The 15335-nt window shown below is 47.7% G+C and overlaps 1 protein-coding gene across 3 annotated transcripts in view; it reads left to right on the plus strand.

Moving 5' to 3' along the window:
- Positions 1-15335, plus strand: part of LOC119975691 (hepatocyte cell adhesion molecule-like) — a 75487-nt gene that overhangs the window by 23999 nt on the left and 36153 nt on the right. For all 3 annotated transcript variants that reach the window (XM_038815485.1, XM_038815487.1, XM_038815486.1), the window contains exons 3-4: positions 6308-6577; positions 9445-9522. In XM_038815485.1, the coding sequence (XP_038671413.1) occupies positions 6308-6577; positions 9445-9522 (348 nt within the window). The remainder of the gene's footprint in view (positions 1-6307; positions 6578-9444; positions 9523-15335) is intronic.

The raw sequence follows: 15335 nt of genomic DNA on the forward strand, positions 1-15335 counted from the left end.
TCAGTAGGCAACAGAATGAAGGAGACCTAAGTTTTAAAAAAAATTTAGAGTCCCAATTATTTTTTTCTAATTAAGGGGCAATTTAGCGTGGCCAATCCACCTACTCTGCACATTTTTGGGTTGTGGGTGCGAAACCCACGCAGACACGGGGAGAATGTGCAAACTTCACATGGACAGTGACCCAGAGCCGGGATCGAACCTGGGACCTCAGCGCCGTGAGGCAGCTGTGCTAACCACTAGGCCACCGTGCTGCCCCAGGAGACCTAAGTTAACACACTATTTGCACATCCCTTCGGGTTTGATAAACAGGTTTGATCCTGCTATATCCCTGACGTACCGGTTGTCGAGCATGATTATATACACCGCTTATAGAGTTGCGTGAAGATTCAATCCTATTAGTCTGGTGTAGTTAAGCTTGAGAGGACATTTATCAGGGCCTTCGACTGATCCTGTGTTCCTAATTCTGGGTATTCCAGATAGGAGAACTTTGGCGGCACGGTGGCACAGTGGTTAGCATTGTAGCTTCACAGCGCCAGGGTCCCAGGTTCGATTCCCGCTTGGGTCACAGTCTGTGCGGAGTCTGCACGTTCTCCCCGTGTCTGCGTGGGTTTCCTCCGGGTGCTCCGGCTTCCTCCCACAAGTCCCGAAAGACATGCTGTTAGGTGAATTGGACATTCTGAATTCTCCCTCTGTATACCCGAACAGGCGGCGGAGTGTGGCGACTCGGGGTTTTTTAAAGTAACTTCATTGCAATGTAAGCCTACTTGTGACAATAATAAAGATTTTTAAAAGGCTGTGGAGTTTGCACATTCTCCCCGTGTCTGCATGGGTCTCACCCCCACAACCAAAAGATGTGCAGGGTAGGTGGATTGACCATGCTAAATTGTCCCTCAATTGGAAAAAAGATAATTGAGTACTCTAAATTTATTTTTAAAATGCAGAGATCTTTATCTATTCTTTCATGCAAGTGATGTATTGGCCACCCTAATTGCCCTGGAAAATGGGGTGAGTTGCCTCCTTGAACCGCTGCAGTCCATGAGGTGTAGGTATATTCACTGTGCTGTGAGGGAGGGAATTCCAGGATGTTGACCGAGCAGCACTGAAGGAACAGCAATATATTTTCCAAGTCAGGATGGTAGTGGCTTGGAGGGAACACTTGCAGGTGGTGGTTTCCCCATCTGCCTTTTATTTCTAGATAGTAGAGGTCATGGGTATGGAAGACCCTGTCAAAGGAGGCTTGGCCATTTCCTGCAGTCCATTTTGTATGAATTTCTGCCGCTGGACACACAGTGGTCGAGGAGTGAATGTTTTAAGATTGTGAATATGCTACTGTTCAATATGTCCCGTCTGGTGTTGAGCTTGTTGAGTGTTGTTGGAGCTGCGCTCATCCGGACTGGGAAGAGTATTCTATCGCACTCCTGACTTGTGCCTTATAGATGCTGGACAAGCTTTGGAGAATCGAGGGGAGTTGCTGTTTGCAGGATTCGTAACCTCTGACCTGCTCTGTAGCCACTGTATTTATATGACTAGTCCAGTTGAGTACCTGGTCAATGGTAACCCCCAGGATGTTGATGGTGGGGATTTGGTGAGAATGATGCTGCTGGCATTAAGGTTCAATGGTTTGGGTTCTCCCTTGCTTATTACCAGGCACTTGTGAGGCACAGAGTTGTCCACCGACTGGATGGTAAGATTGCAGGCTTTGATTTTACCCATTTGTTGCCAGGTAGTCGGAGCTGGGGGCACTCCCAGGTTGACCCTGCCAAGGGGCAGGGCCTGAAAGGAGCAGCCATTGGTCCCCCATAGTGGGGTGTTGATCAATTGTGGGGAGGGGAGGGGGAAGTGGTGTTGCTGGTACCGCCGATTGCAGTGGGGCGGGGGGGGGCCTGATGCCAAAGAGAAGGGAGGGGGGGTTATGAGGGAAGCCTCCCATGAATGCTAATGATCCTTGGCGGGAGCGGGCGGGGGGGGGGGGGGGGGGATCGGGGCTATTGGAAGAGGGAGTTGATGCCAGGGAGGGCACTGAAATCCGGATGCCGGCGATGTCGGAGGAGGGGGCCGAGGCCTTTACTGTCACTTTGAAATCGGGCCACCCTTTAAAAATAGCGCCCTGAGCTCTGTGAAACTGGGCTTGCTGGCGTGTTTAGGCCCCCCTCGGTGCCGCTACAAGTCATACCCCCATTCAAATAAAATGACTACACGCAGGCAGATTGCGATGTGAATCATGCCGAGAAAGCCGACTCGATTCACATCGATTTTCTCGCCTGAAATGTCGCTGCCCCATTATACCTGCAGAGACACTAAACAGCTTTTGAAGTGTCGGATCTCTTATTTATCTTCAAAGTAAGAGTCAACAGTCCGGTTGATTGGAAGTGTCCAAAAATATGATTTTCTTACCAAATATTCACATTAATACACTTGCATAAGAACTGAATCAGAACTTAGATCAATTAATACATAAACTGGTCAGAACATAGCAAAAAGTGTTAAACATAAAAGCACAAGAAAAGAATAAGAAAGCGACGATTCAAGAATTCAGGAAGGCAGGAATTCAAGAACGAAACTTTGCCCACGGGGTCTTACTTTTAAGGGAATTCATATCTGTGGTCGAACCCTTTATTTACACTCATTGGTTCTAATTCTCAGCTGAAGCTTTCTAATTTATTCATACAACTGCCACTTGGAACATGATTTGTTATCCAAGCACTGATCAATACTTAAAATTTACTAATGTCCATCAAATTAATGAAATGTCTATGTGCACCCGCCACTTATTCCATTCCTACAAAGATAAGGAGCTTGTATTAACCTTGCTGCTGATACATTTTTAAGTATTGCAGTGGGCTTTTATGCAACTTTTCATGAAGTGTTTCGAATTTCTACAGCCATGGCACAATATTTTGATAGTTTATTCATTATTTAAAACAATGACTGTATTCTCACAGTCGAGACATTTTTAATAATTTCACTCTTAGCTATGCATTCAATTAGATTCAATGGATTTTGACCAGATATAGAGAAACTTATTTTGAAGCTGAAACTGCCTCTTCTGTGGTCACTACTACATAGGATCCATATAATCCTTATAGTGCAGAAGTAGGCCACTTGGTCCATCGAGTCTATACCGACTCCCAAAAAGAGCACTCTACCTGGACCCACTCTCCTGTCCTTTCCCCGTAGCCCCATGCATTGATCATGGCCAATGCACCTAACCTGTATATATTTTGGACTGTGGGAGGAAACCGGAGCACCCAGAGGAAACCCCCACAGACACAGGGAGAACGTGGAAACTCGCCCAAGGCCAGGATCAAACCCCTGATGCTGTAAGACAGCAGTGCTAATCAACTGATATGACGTAAGCTGCTCTGGCCTTTGGAAAGGTTTAATGTAACATAATTGGGCTTCCAGAGCATTTGCTGTTAACATCCAACTTACCCACGCTAAAGCAGGACTCCAGACTGATTGACAAAGTCTATCTCCTCGAAGCCTGGTTCTCTGGAAGATTCCTGCAAGTGCCTGTGGAGCAGACCCAGTCTCTGGTTACTAACCTCATCCTGCTGCGTCATCCGTTGAGAAATTCTGCAATGCCTGCTTTCAGAGAGCTGAACCTTAAGCCTTATGTGAATAATAATCTTTAGTGTCACAAGTAGGCTTATATTAACTGCAATGAAGTTACTGTGAAAAGCCCCTAGTCGCCACATTCCGGTGTCTGTTCAGGAATGTATGTAACATTAAATAAGGTCGGGGAGCTTAGGTCATATAGTGAAGGTACCCTCACCGGACACTGACATTCCCGTGAATTAATATAGATATCTTTAGTTTTTTTTAAAAGGTTATCTCCAGTTGTAAGACTCTTCTTTCCTATTTTCTCCCTCTGTTGTAGAATGACCATTCCCTGGATTCACGTGTATGAGTGAACAATATTCCTGATTCAGTCTGACGGGAAAGTTTTCTGTGAGTCACTTTAAAATTGACGTTGTAAGTAAAGCGTTTGGGGAAACCTATCACAGCCTATATTTAAAGTTAGAACACTTAAGCATACAGACAGATGGTAAGGAAAACAAAGGAAGTTCAGTTTGCCTCCCTCCTCTATCCGTAATAGACATTGGCACCCTCCTGTTCATAATAATAATAATCTTTATTTTCTCAAGTAGGCTTACATTAACACTGCAATGAAGTTACTGTGAAAAGCCCCTAGACGCCACATTCCAGCTCCTGTTTGGGTACACAGAGGGAGAATTCAGAATATCCAAATTACCTTACAGCACATCTTTCGGGACTTGTGGGAGGAAACCGGAGCACCCGGAGGAAACCCACGCAGATACGGGGAGAACATGCGGACTCCACACAGACAGTGGCCCAAGCCTGGAATCAAACCAGGGACCCTGGAGCTGTGGAGCAACAGTGCTACTCACTGTGCTACCTGTGTTATTCCTTGTGTCTGAATAAAGCTCGTAGTCTTACAGTTGAAGTAGATACTTTATTTGTATGAGTTCGTTCTCCAGCGCTTATACTATGTTACATCTGAGCTGCCTGTCTGTGTCCTGCTCACCAGCTGCCATTCCGGTGAAGAGTGCCTCTGACTTCCTGTCTGTCTGTATTTATACACCTCCCGTGCTTCCTCTAGTGATTGCTTAGTTGTATTGCATTTGCATTGGCCCCTTGTGTATATACACACAGATATGCAGATCACCACACTACCTTGCCACCCACGACCCTGCCTTGGAGCTAATAGTGATACACAAGGTACCAGAAGACTTTCTGCGATTGGATTCTTTGGTATCTCGTGATCTCAAAGCGTGAATCGTAATCTTAGTGACCCATATCTCTTAGTCCCTGTATTTTCAGAGGGAGAGAGAACTAGTGCTGTGTCAGCCAATTCTAAAACAAAACAATTTCATTAATGTCCTTCTCTCTTGCGGCATACATGTAGTCCTGTCTTGTACCCTCATCAGTTTGGCAACTCATTTTTGGATATATCTGGTTCTACTCCTGGCATGGTCTCCTGCACGCTCTTTTCCGAATCTATCTCATTTAGCACAGTGATCGCACCCCATAGTCTGATGCCGGGTGTCCTCAGTGTGAAGATGGACTCTTTCTCCTCAAGTACTGTACAGTGGTCACTTCTTCCAAAATTCTCATCGACAGACGCATTTATAACTGGTAACTATGTCAGAGTAGTCAAGTAGATTTTTCCCTCTTGTTGGTTCTCATCCCAGCTATCATAGGCCAAGCCTGGCAGATATATCCTTCAGGACCTGGACAACCTAATCTTTGGTGTTGCTACCAAACCCTTTTGTTGGTGTGATGTGGAGATGCCGGCGTTGGACTGGGGTGGGCACAGTACGAAGTCTTACAAAACCAGGTTAAAGTCCAACAGGTTTATTTGCAATCGCTAGCTTTCGGAGCGCAGCTCCTTCATCGGGCGAGTGACTTTTGCTGATGGAGATTGATATTCGCCACCGGAGTACGTTCTGTGCCTTTGCTGCCCTCCGCGTTTCTTCTAAGTGGTGTTCAATATGGAGGAGTATTGATTCATCAGCAAGGGGAGAGATGCATGATAATCCTTGGGCATATTTGACCTGATGCCATGAGACTCTTGGAGTCAATGTTGAGGATTCTATTCCCCGACTGTGTTTCACTGTTTTGTCCCCTTTGGAATGTCTGTCCTGTTGCTGGGACAGAACAAACCCAGGGATGGTGTTGGATGAGGTTGGGACATTAGTTGCAAGGTACAACTATGTCAGGTTATTGCTTGACTAGTATGTGGCACTGCCTGCCCAATTTTGGCAGACAGTTGTTAGTACGTTGAAGGGTTGAGAGGGTGTAGCATGGAATTTTTCATTTCTGAAGCCGAGGCGTGCCAGGTAATCACTGAGTTTATTCTTGCTTGACTTTTCCGTCGAGGCTGGTATAACTGGCTTTGCCAACCAATTTCAGAGGGTGGTTAAGAGTCAACCGTATTGCTGTGGGTCTGAGTCACATGTAGACCAGACCAGATAAGAAAGGCAGATTTCCTTCTCTGGGGGACATTGCTAGACATTTTCCCAACAATCCAGTAGTTTATGGTCACCGTTGTTGAGAACAATGCTGCCAGGGTAGGTGTTGGATCTCATAATCCCAAAGCGTTAGTCCCGGCCTTTGGATTACTAGTGCAGTTACATTTTCACCATACCATCGTTCTGTTGAGTGTGCTTCTTCATTTGTGTAAAACACATTGACACTCCCTGGGTTTGTAAATGGTGCTCTATAACTTCAAATTGATGCATTTGTTCACAAAGTGATACACTCTGTTGGTGACTTTTTTCAGATCCTCTCTCCACACCCCACATCTCCAGAAATGGCAGCCTCGAGAGCCACACAATTACGCTGATCTGTGAGGTGCAGAGTGGGATAGCCAATTCCGTTCGGTGGACCAGAGGAGGGCTCGCACTCCCAGATGATGAGCGTTATTGGCTGTCGGAGGGCAACAGCACTTTAACCATTAGCGATGCACAGGAATCAGACTCTGGTTATTATACCTGCACTTTTTCAAACCTAGTCAGTCAAAGCAACAACAGCTATCAGTTGACCATCAAGGGTAAGTATCAGGGCAATATCAAATAACTGAGTCTTGTAAAACATAGAAACTGACTATTTGGCCCAACATGTCCATGCTGATGCTTTATGTTCCATATCAACCGCCTAAGCGGGAGCCTACCAATTCCTTCCTCCTGGTCTCCAGGGTGCACCACAAACACCTCACTCTTGCCTAAATTTAGTTTATAACCTGAAAAGGTCCCAAACTCAGCTAGCAGCTCCATCACCCCGGCATCCCTCCCAGCGGGTCCGCCACATACAGTAACAGGTCATCGGCATACAACGACACCCTATTCCTCCCCACCTCGTACCAAACCTCTCCACCTCTTTGAATCCCTCAACGCCATCGCCAGCGGCTCGATTGCCAGTGCAAACAACAAGGGGGACAGGGGGCAACCCTGCCTGGTCCCTCGGTAAAGCCGGAAGTACTCTGACCTCCTCCCATTCGTGGCCACGCACGCCATCGGGGCCTCATAAAGCAGCCTCACCCATCTAATAAACCCTTCACCAAATCCAAACCTCCCCAACACCTCCCATAAGTACCCCCACTCCACTCTATCGAAGGCCTTCTCCGCATCCAGCGCCACCACTATCTCTGCCTCCCCCTCAATCGGCGGCATCATGATGACATTCAACAATCTCCGCACATTCGTGTTCAGCTGTCTTCCCTTCACAAAACCTGTCTGGTCCTCGTGCACAACCCCTGGCACACAGTCCCCTATCCTGGTGGCCAGGATTTCTGCCAGCACCTTAGCATCTACGTTGAGGAGCGATATGGGCCTGTATGAACCACACTTCTGGGGGTCCTTGTCCCTCTTTAAAATTAATGAGATCAGCGCCCGCGACATCGTCGGGGGCAAAGTCCCCCCTTCCCATGCTTCATTAAGTGTCCGCACCAGCAAGGGGCCCACTAGGTCCACAAACTTTTTATAAAATTCCACCGGGAACCCATCCGGCCCCGGTGCCTTCCCTGACTTCATCTGCCCGATCCCCTTAACTAGCTCCTCCAGCTCATTTGGCGCACCCAACCCCTCCACCTGCTCCCCCTGCACCTTCGGGAAAGAAAGCCCGTCGAGGAACCTCTCCATTCCCCTCCTCTTCCCCCGTTGGCTCCGACCGGTACAGTTCCCCGTAAAAGTCCTTGAAGACCTCATTCACCTCTACCCCCTTCCGCACCACATTCCCACTCTTGTCTCTCACTCCAGCAATTTCCTTAGCCGCATCTCGCTCGTGGAGCTGATGAGCCAGCATCCTACTCGCCTTTTCACCATGTTCGTACACTGCCCCTTGTGCCTTCCTCCACTGTGCCTCCGCCTTTCTAGTGGTCAGCAAATCAAATTTAGCCTGCAGGCTGCGCCTCTCCCCCAACAGTCCCTCCTCTGGTGCCTCTGCGTACCTCCTGTGTACCTCCAGCATCTTTCCCACCAGTCTATCCCTCTCACTCCTCTCGCTCCTCTCCCTGTGTGCCCGGATAGATATCAGCTCCCCACGAATCACTGCCTTCAGGGCTTCCCAGACCACCCCCACCTGAACTTCCCCATATCATTCACCTCGAGGTACCCCTCAATACTTGCCCGGACCCTCCTACACACCTCCTCCTCCGCCAACAACCCCACATCCAACCGCCACAACGGGGACTGGTCCCGCACCTCCCCCATCACCAACTCTATCCAATGCGGAGCATGGTCGGAGATTGCAATGGCCGAATACTCGGCCTCCTCCACTCTCAGAATCAGTCCCCCACTCACCACGAAGAAGTCTATCTGGGAGTAGACCCTATGTACGTGGGAGAAGAAAGAGTACTCCCGTGCCCTCGGCCTCACAAACCTCCATGGATCCACCCCACCCATCTGGTCCATAAACCCTCTCAGTACCTTGGCCGCCGTCGGCCTCCTACCCGTCCTAGAGCTGGACCGATCCAGTGAAGGATCCAACACCGTATTGAAGTCCCCCCCACCATGATCAGACCTCCCCGCCTCCAGATCCGGGACCCGTCCCAACATACGCCTCATAAAGCCCGCATCGTCCCAATTTGGGGCATATACACTAGCAAGTACCACCTTCTCCCCTTGTAGCCTGCCCCTAACCATAACATACCTACCCGCTTTATCCGCCACCACCTCAGATGCCTCAAACGATACATTTTTCCCCACCAGAATCGCCACTCCCCGGTTCTTCACATCCAACCCAGAGTGGAAAACCTGCCCCACCCATCCCTTCCTCAGACGGACCTGGTCCGCCACCTTCAGGTGGGTCTCCTGAAGCATTGCTACATCTGCCTTTAGCCCCTTCAGATGAGCAAGTACCCTCGACCGCTTCACCGGCCCATTCAATCCTCTCACATTCCAGGTGACCAACCGAATCAGAGGGCGTCCCGCCCCCCTCCCCCGTCGACGAACCAAAGCCCATCGACTGCCCGCCCCAGGCCAGCACCCCCTGCCCGACCCAGTCCCCACAGCGACAACACCTCACCTCTGTCCCCCCGGCCCCCACCAGCTCCTTCCTGACCCTACCAGAAGCAACCCGGTATTTTCTCTCTCTCTCTCTCTCTCTCTCTCTCTCTCTCTCTCATCTCTCTCTCTCTCTCTCTCTCTCTCTCATCTCTCTCTCTCTCTCATCCTTCCCCCCCCCCCCCCCCCCCCCCCCCCCCCCCCCTGGCTAGGAACCCTCCTAGCCGCGAAACCCTCCTAGCCGCGAACCGTCCTCCATTGTACTTCCGTGGGTCAGCTAACTTCTCCTGACCCCGGAAACTGGATGTTCTTGTTTAGATACATGTCATTGGTTATTTTACATCCACCAAATCTAATGATTAAAATATGCTTTCTTCTGAAAGAGTTAGTTAAAGACAAATCATTTCATTTTTTTTAGGTCCTGAATTCAGAACGCACCTTGGGTTGATTCTACCTTTTGGTCTATGTGTGTCAATGTTCCTACTTGTTCTATATGGTGAGTATTCATGTGACTTGCCAACTATACCATCTCCTAAAGCATGTGAAAAATCCTTCACAACCAACAGTTTTAACAGAACAATTATTTTTTTCCAAACATAAACCAATCTAGGTTGGAGTTGTAAACTTCATTATTTTATTTTTAAAAATAAATTGAGTGCCCAATTCATTTTTTTCAATTAAGGGGTAATTTAGTGTGGCTAATCCACCTAACCTGCACATCTTTGGGTTGTAGGGGCGAAACCCATGCAACCACGGGGAGAATGTGCAAACTGCACATGGCCAGTGACCCAGAGCTGGGATCGAACCCGGGACCTCGGCGCCATGAGGCAGCAGTGCTAACCACTGCTGCCTGTAAACTTCAATATTGATTTATTTAATCCCGATGGGTCAGATCACAACTGGTATTTCTGTATCTGTAAGTGCTTTCCAAAAATGTTTTTTTTTCTCAATTCTACCTGTTATCTCATCATGTGTGAAGGATCTACTCTTCCATATGGTGGAATGATATGGCACAGTGCAGAAGGAGACCATTCAGTCCATCATGCCTATTCTGGTTCTTTGGTGTGGTGATGCATTACAGTTCACGCAGTCAATCGAAGTTGCTGTGGCAACGCGCACCTTTTACATGCATGCAATAGTCTAAGCTGTGGTTAGTGATGGCAGAGGTTTCAACTTTCTTTCTGTCAGACCTGACCAGGAATCTCTCCCATTCCTGTCAAATGAGAGTGTGTTGGAAAGATCTGCAGGTTGCAACTCAACCTGTTTGGCTGTGTTATAAATGCACCTTCCCTGGCCGTTCACATTCAGGGGTGAGACTCACTCAAAGCCAGAGCTCTGGCTCAGAGGCAAGGACACTACCCAATGTGGCACAAGTCCTTCTTGGTTATTTAGTACCACTGTGCAGCCCTATAGTCAAAATTCATGAGAGACATTTTGCTAATGGGTTTAGATGAAATGTGGGAGGAGATTCATGGTGTAGGTAAACTTATAACTCGAGACTGGAATGCACTATAACCTCCCTTTTAACTCATCCTTTGAACAGTTTTTCAGAGGACCAATTTAAGAATCTGTAATAAAGGCCAGTCAAATTACATGTTTCTGTACCATGACATTATGATTCTGCAAATAAAAATTTATCTGGCAGTTCCAAACACCTTTCTGTTCTCAAGTTATTATCTTCAGTTCACAGTTATAAAAATAGAAGGAAAATAGCACAAAATAATCTAAAACTTCTGGAGCAGAGCAATAATTGCAACACGAGACTTGCCCCAGTAAATGCACAAAGTGATTTTTTTCTGATTGGTTTCTTAGTACATTTTGATCTGCAAGTCCAAATCACTGCAAGAGTTCCTCAGGGTAGTGCCCTTGGCCCAACCTCTTCAGTTGCTTCATCAATGACGTCCTTTCCATCGTAAGGTCAGAAGTGGGGGTGTTTGCAGATGACTGCACAATGTTCAGCACCATTCGCCACATACACTCCACTTGCCTGGATCAGTGCAGCTCAGACAACACTCAAGAAGCTCGACACCATTCAGGACAAAGCAGCCGCATGTTTGCTCCGCCTTCCACAAACATTCAAACCCTCCACCACTGACGAACTGTGGCAGCCGTGTATACCATCTACAAGATGCACTGCAGTAACTCACCAAGGTTCCTTAGACAGCATCTTCCAAGCCCACTACCATCTGGAAGGACAAGAGCAGCAGATACCTGGGAACTGCACCACCTGGATGTGCGGGTTAGGTGGATTGGCCATACTAAATTGCCCGTAGTGTCCTAAAAAGTAAGGTTATGGGGGGGGGTTGTTTGGGTTACGGGTATAGGGTGGATACGTGGGTTTGAGTAGGGTGATCATTGCTCAGCACAACATCGAGGGCCGAAGGGCCTGTTCTGTGCTGTACTGTTCTATGTTCTAAGTCACTTACCGCCCTGACTTAGAAATATGTCGCCATTCCTTCACTGTCACTGGGGCAACATCCTGGAACTCCCTCCCTAACAGCACAGTGGGTGTACCAACAAATCAAGGACTGCAGCGGTTCAACAAGACAACTCATTGCCACCTTCTGAAGGGCAACTAGGGATGGGCAATAAATGTTGGCCTGGCAAGTGACGCCCACACCCTGTAAATTATATATTTTAAAAATAAGATACACAGCACATTCTCTCCGTGTCCGTGTGGGTTTCACCCCCACAACCCAAAAGATGTGCAGGAAAGGTGGCTTGGCCATGCTAAATTGCCCCTTAATTGGAACAAAAGTGATAAATGTGTACGCTAAATTAATTTTAATAATAGGATGCATGGTGGCACAGTGATTAGCACTGTAGCTTCACAGCGCCAGGGACCCGGATTCAATTCCAGCCTTGGGTCACTGTCCGATCAAGGACAGTAGCGGGAGATTGTGTATTGAGTCTGAAGAGATAGGAGAGGTCTTGAACGAGTACTTTTCTTCAGTATTTACAAACGAGAGGGACCATATTGTTGGAGAGGACAGTGTGAAACAGACCGGTAAGCTCGAGGAAATACTTGTTAGGAAGGAAGATGTGTTGGGCGTTTTGAAAAACTTGAGAATAGACAAGTCACCCGGGCCTGACGGGATATATCCAAGGATTCTATGGGAAGCATGAAATGAAATTGCAGAGCGTTGGCAATCACCTTTTCGTCCTCACTGTCAACAGGGGTGGTACCAGGGGATTGGGGAGTGGCGAATGTCGTGCCCCTGTTCAAAAAAGGGAATACGGATAACCCTGGGAATTACAGGCCAGTTAGTCTTACTTCGGTGGTAGGCAAAGTAATGGAAAGGGTACTGAGGGATAGGATTTCTGAGCATCTGGAAAGACACTGCTTGATTAGGGATACTCAGCATGGATTTATGAGGGGTAGGTCTTTCCTTACAAGTCTTATTGACTTCTTTGAAGAGGTGACCAAGCATGTGGATGAAGGTAAAGCAGTGGATGTAGTGTACATGGATTTTAGTAAGGCATTTGACAAGGTTCCCCATGGTAGGCTTATGCAGAAAGTAAGGAGGCATGGGATAGTGGGAAATTTGGCCAGTTGGATAACAAACTGGCTAACCGATAGAAGTCAGAGTGGTGGTGGATGGCAAATATTCAGCCTGGAGCCCAGTTACCAGTGGCGTACCGCACAGATCAGTTCTGGGTCCTCTGCTGTTTGTGATTTTCATTAACGACTTGGATGAGGGAGTTGAAGGGTGGGTCAGTAAATTTGCAGATGATACGAAGATTGCTGGAGTTGTGGATAGTGAGGAGGGCTGTTGTTGGCTGCAAAAAGACATAGATAGGATGCAGAGCTGGGCTGAGAAGTGGCAGATGGTGTTTAACCCTGACAAATGTGAGGTTGTCCATTTTGGAAGGACAAATATGAATGCGGAATACAGGATTAACGGTAGGGTTCTTGGCAATGTAGAGGAGCAGAGAGATCTTGGGGTCTGTGTTCATAGATCTTTGAAAGTTGCCACTCCCGTGGATAGAGCTGTGAAGAAGAAAGCCGATGGTGCGCTAGCGTTCATTAGCAGAGGGATTGAATTTAAGAGCCGTGAGGTGATGATGCAGCTGTACAAAACCTTGGTCAGGCCACATTTGGAGTACTGTGTGCAGTTCTGGTCACCTCAATTTAGGAAGGATGTGGAAGCTTTGGAAAAGGCGCAAAGGATATTTACCAGGATGTTGCCTGGAGTGGAGAGTAGGTCGTACGAGGAAAGGTTGAGGGTGCTAGGCCTTTTCTCATTAGAGCGGAGAAGGATGAGGGGCGACTTGATAGAGGTTTATAAGATGATCAGGGGAATAGATAGAGTAGACAGTCAGAGACTTTTTCCCCGGGTGGAACAAACCATTACAAGGGGACATAAATTTAAGGTAAATGGTGGAAGATATAGGGGGATGTCAGAGGTAGGTTCTTTACCCAGAGAGTAGTGGGGGCATGGAATGCACTGCCTGTGGAAGTAGTTGAGTCGGAAACATTAGGGACCTTCAAGCGGCTATTGGATAGGTACATGGATTATGGTAGAATAATGAAGTGTAGATTAATTTGTTCTTAAGGGCAGCACGGTAGCATTGTGGATAGCACAATTGCTTCACAGCTCCAGGGTCCCAGGTTCGATTTTGGCTTGGGTCACTGTCTGTGTGGAGTTTGCACATCCTCCCCGTGTATGCATGGGTTTCCTCCGGGTGCTCCGGTTTCCTCCCAGTCCAAAGATGTGCAGATTGGGTGGATTTGCCATGATAAATTGCCCTTAGTGTCCAAAATTCTATGATCTATGATTAACCTGGGACAAAAGTTCGGCACAACATCGTGGGCCGAAGGGCCTGTTCTGTGCTGTATTTCTCTATGTTCTATGTAGGTGGATTGGCCGTGCTAAATTGCTCCTTAATTGGAAAAAATGAATTGGGCACTCTAAATTTATTTTAAAAAAATAACTCCCATCATATGGATCGGTGAGATAATAAAACAGGGTAAATTCCTTTTGTTCATCCTATCTATTGGTTGGATAATATTATTAAGTAACCTAATATTCAGTACTGGTTTAGTTCCTGGCCACTATTATTCCCACAAAGTGTGCAAAAGGCTCCTGCATTATTTCTCACTCAACATTTATCTTTTTGTTGGAATACAGTGGGTCAGAGTACAAACTCTACTCCGTGTCGTAGCAACCAATCAGCCACCCCTCCCCCGTACCAGATGTCCACTTCAACTGTGCCTAACAACAGGGCCTGAATGACTTTCTCAATCTGCCTTGCCATCCCATTTCCACTAAGTGCTTCTTCCTACCTCTACAAGCTCCTTAACTGTTTTGGTAACATTCATATTCCAAACCGTGCTAATGGGGAACCAGATTCCATATGTTACCCAGGCCAATTGCACAGCAATTGCCAAGAAAGACCATTTCTAGACACTGCGTGGGCTATGGCTGTACACATATTATTGCCAGCTACCTTAAAAGCTCCAGTTGTCAGTAACCGTGGCAGCGGTATTAACAGCCCTGAGCCGGACTTTTGCGATAGATGGAATATGGCTCGAGGCAGGAAATTAAAGAGAACTCGCTTCTCTTTAAGGGACTCCGTCAGATCCAATTTTTGCTGTGGAGTAGAGGTGATGGGGGAGAATAGAACCCACCACCCCGGAACCTCAACAGAGATGGGGGGGGGGGGGGGGGGGGAGGGGGGTGCAGATGATTACCACGGTAGGCTGGTTAGACGATTCGCTTCAGTTCTCTGGTACATTGTCCCCAATTCTGGAAACTATTAAGCCCGCGAACCCTCACCCCCTCATCCCTTTGACATTACTCCATCCACTCCATGAGCCCCATCCATGGCCTCCACTACTCGCCTCCATCCAGGCCTCCCATTAACTACCCCCTCCTCACCTCAATGGTTCAATTTTCCTCGAATCCCCACAGTGCAGTGGAAGGCCATTTGACCCATAGAGTCTGGACTGACCCTCTGAAAGAGCACCCTACCTAGGCCCACAACCCCACCCTATCCCCATAACTTAGTAATCAGACCTGTCCTTTTGAACACTAAGGGGCAATTTAGCATGGCCAATCCACCTACCACCTGAAGGAAACCCACGCAAACACGGGCAAAACGTGCAAACTCCACGTAAGACGGTGTCCCAAGGCTTGAATTCAACCCGGGTCCCTGGCGCTGTGAGGCAGCAGTGCAGCACCCTTTTATGTTCCTTTATGCCCATTCACCCAGTATGAATGGAGGATGAGCCAGATAATAATAGAGGCAAGTGTGGAACTGCTGATGAAGAATAACACGACGTCCGAATTATTCTTTGAAGATCAA

The sequence above is a fragment of the Scyliorhinus canicula genome, chromosome 13 (genome assembly GCF_902713615.1).
Source record: "Scyliorhinus canicula chromosome 13, sScyCan1.1, whole genome shotgun sequence".
Classification (NCBI taxonomy): domain Eukaryota; kingdom Metazoa; phylum Chordata; class Chondrichthyes; order Carcharhiniformes; family Scyliorhinidae; genus Scyliorhinus; species Scyliorhinus canicula.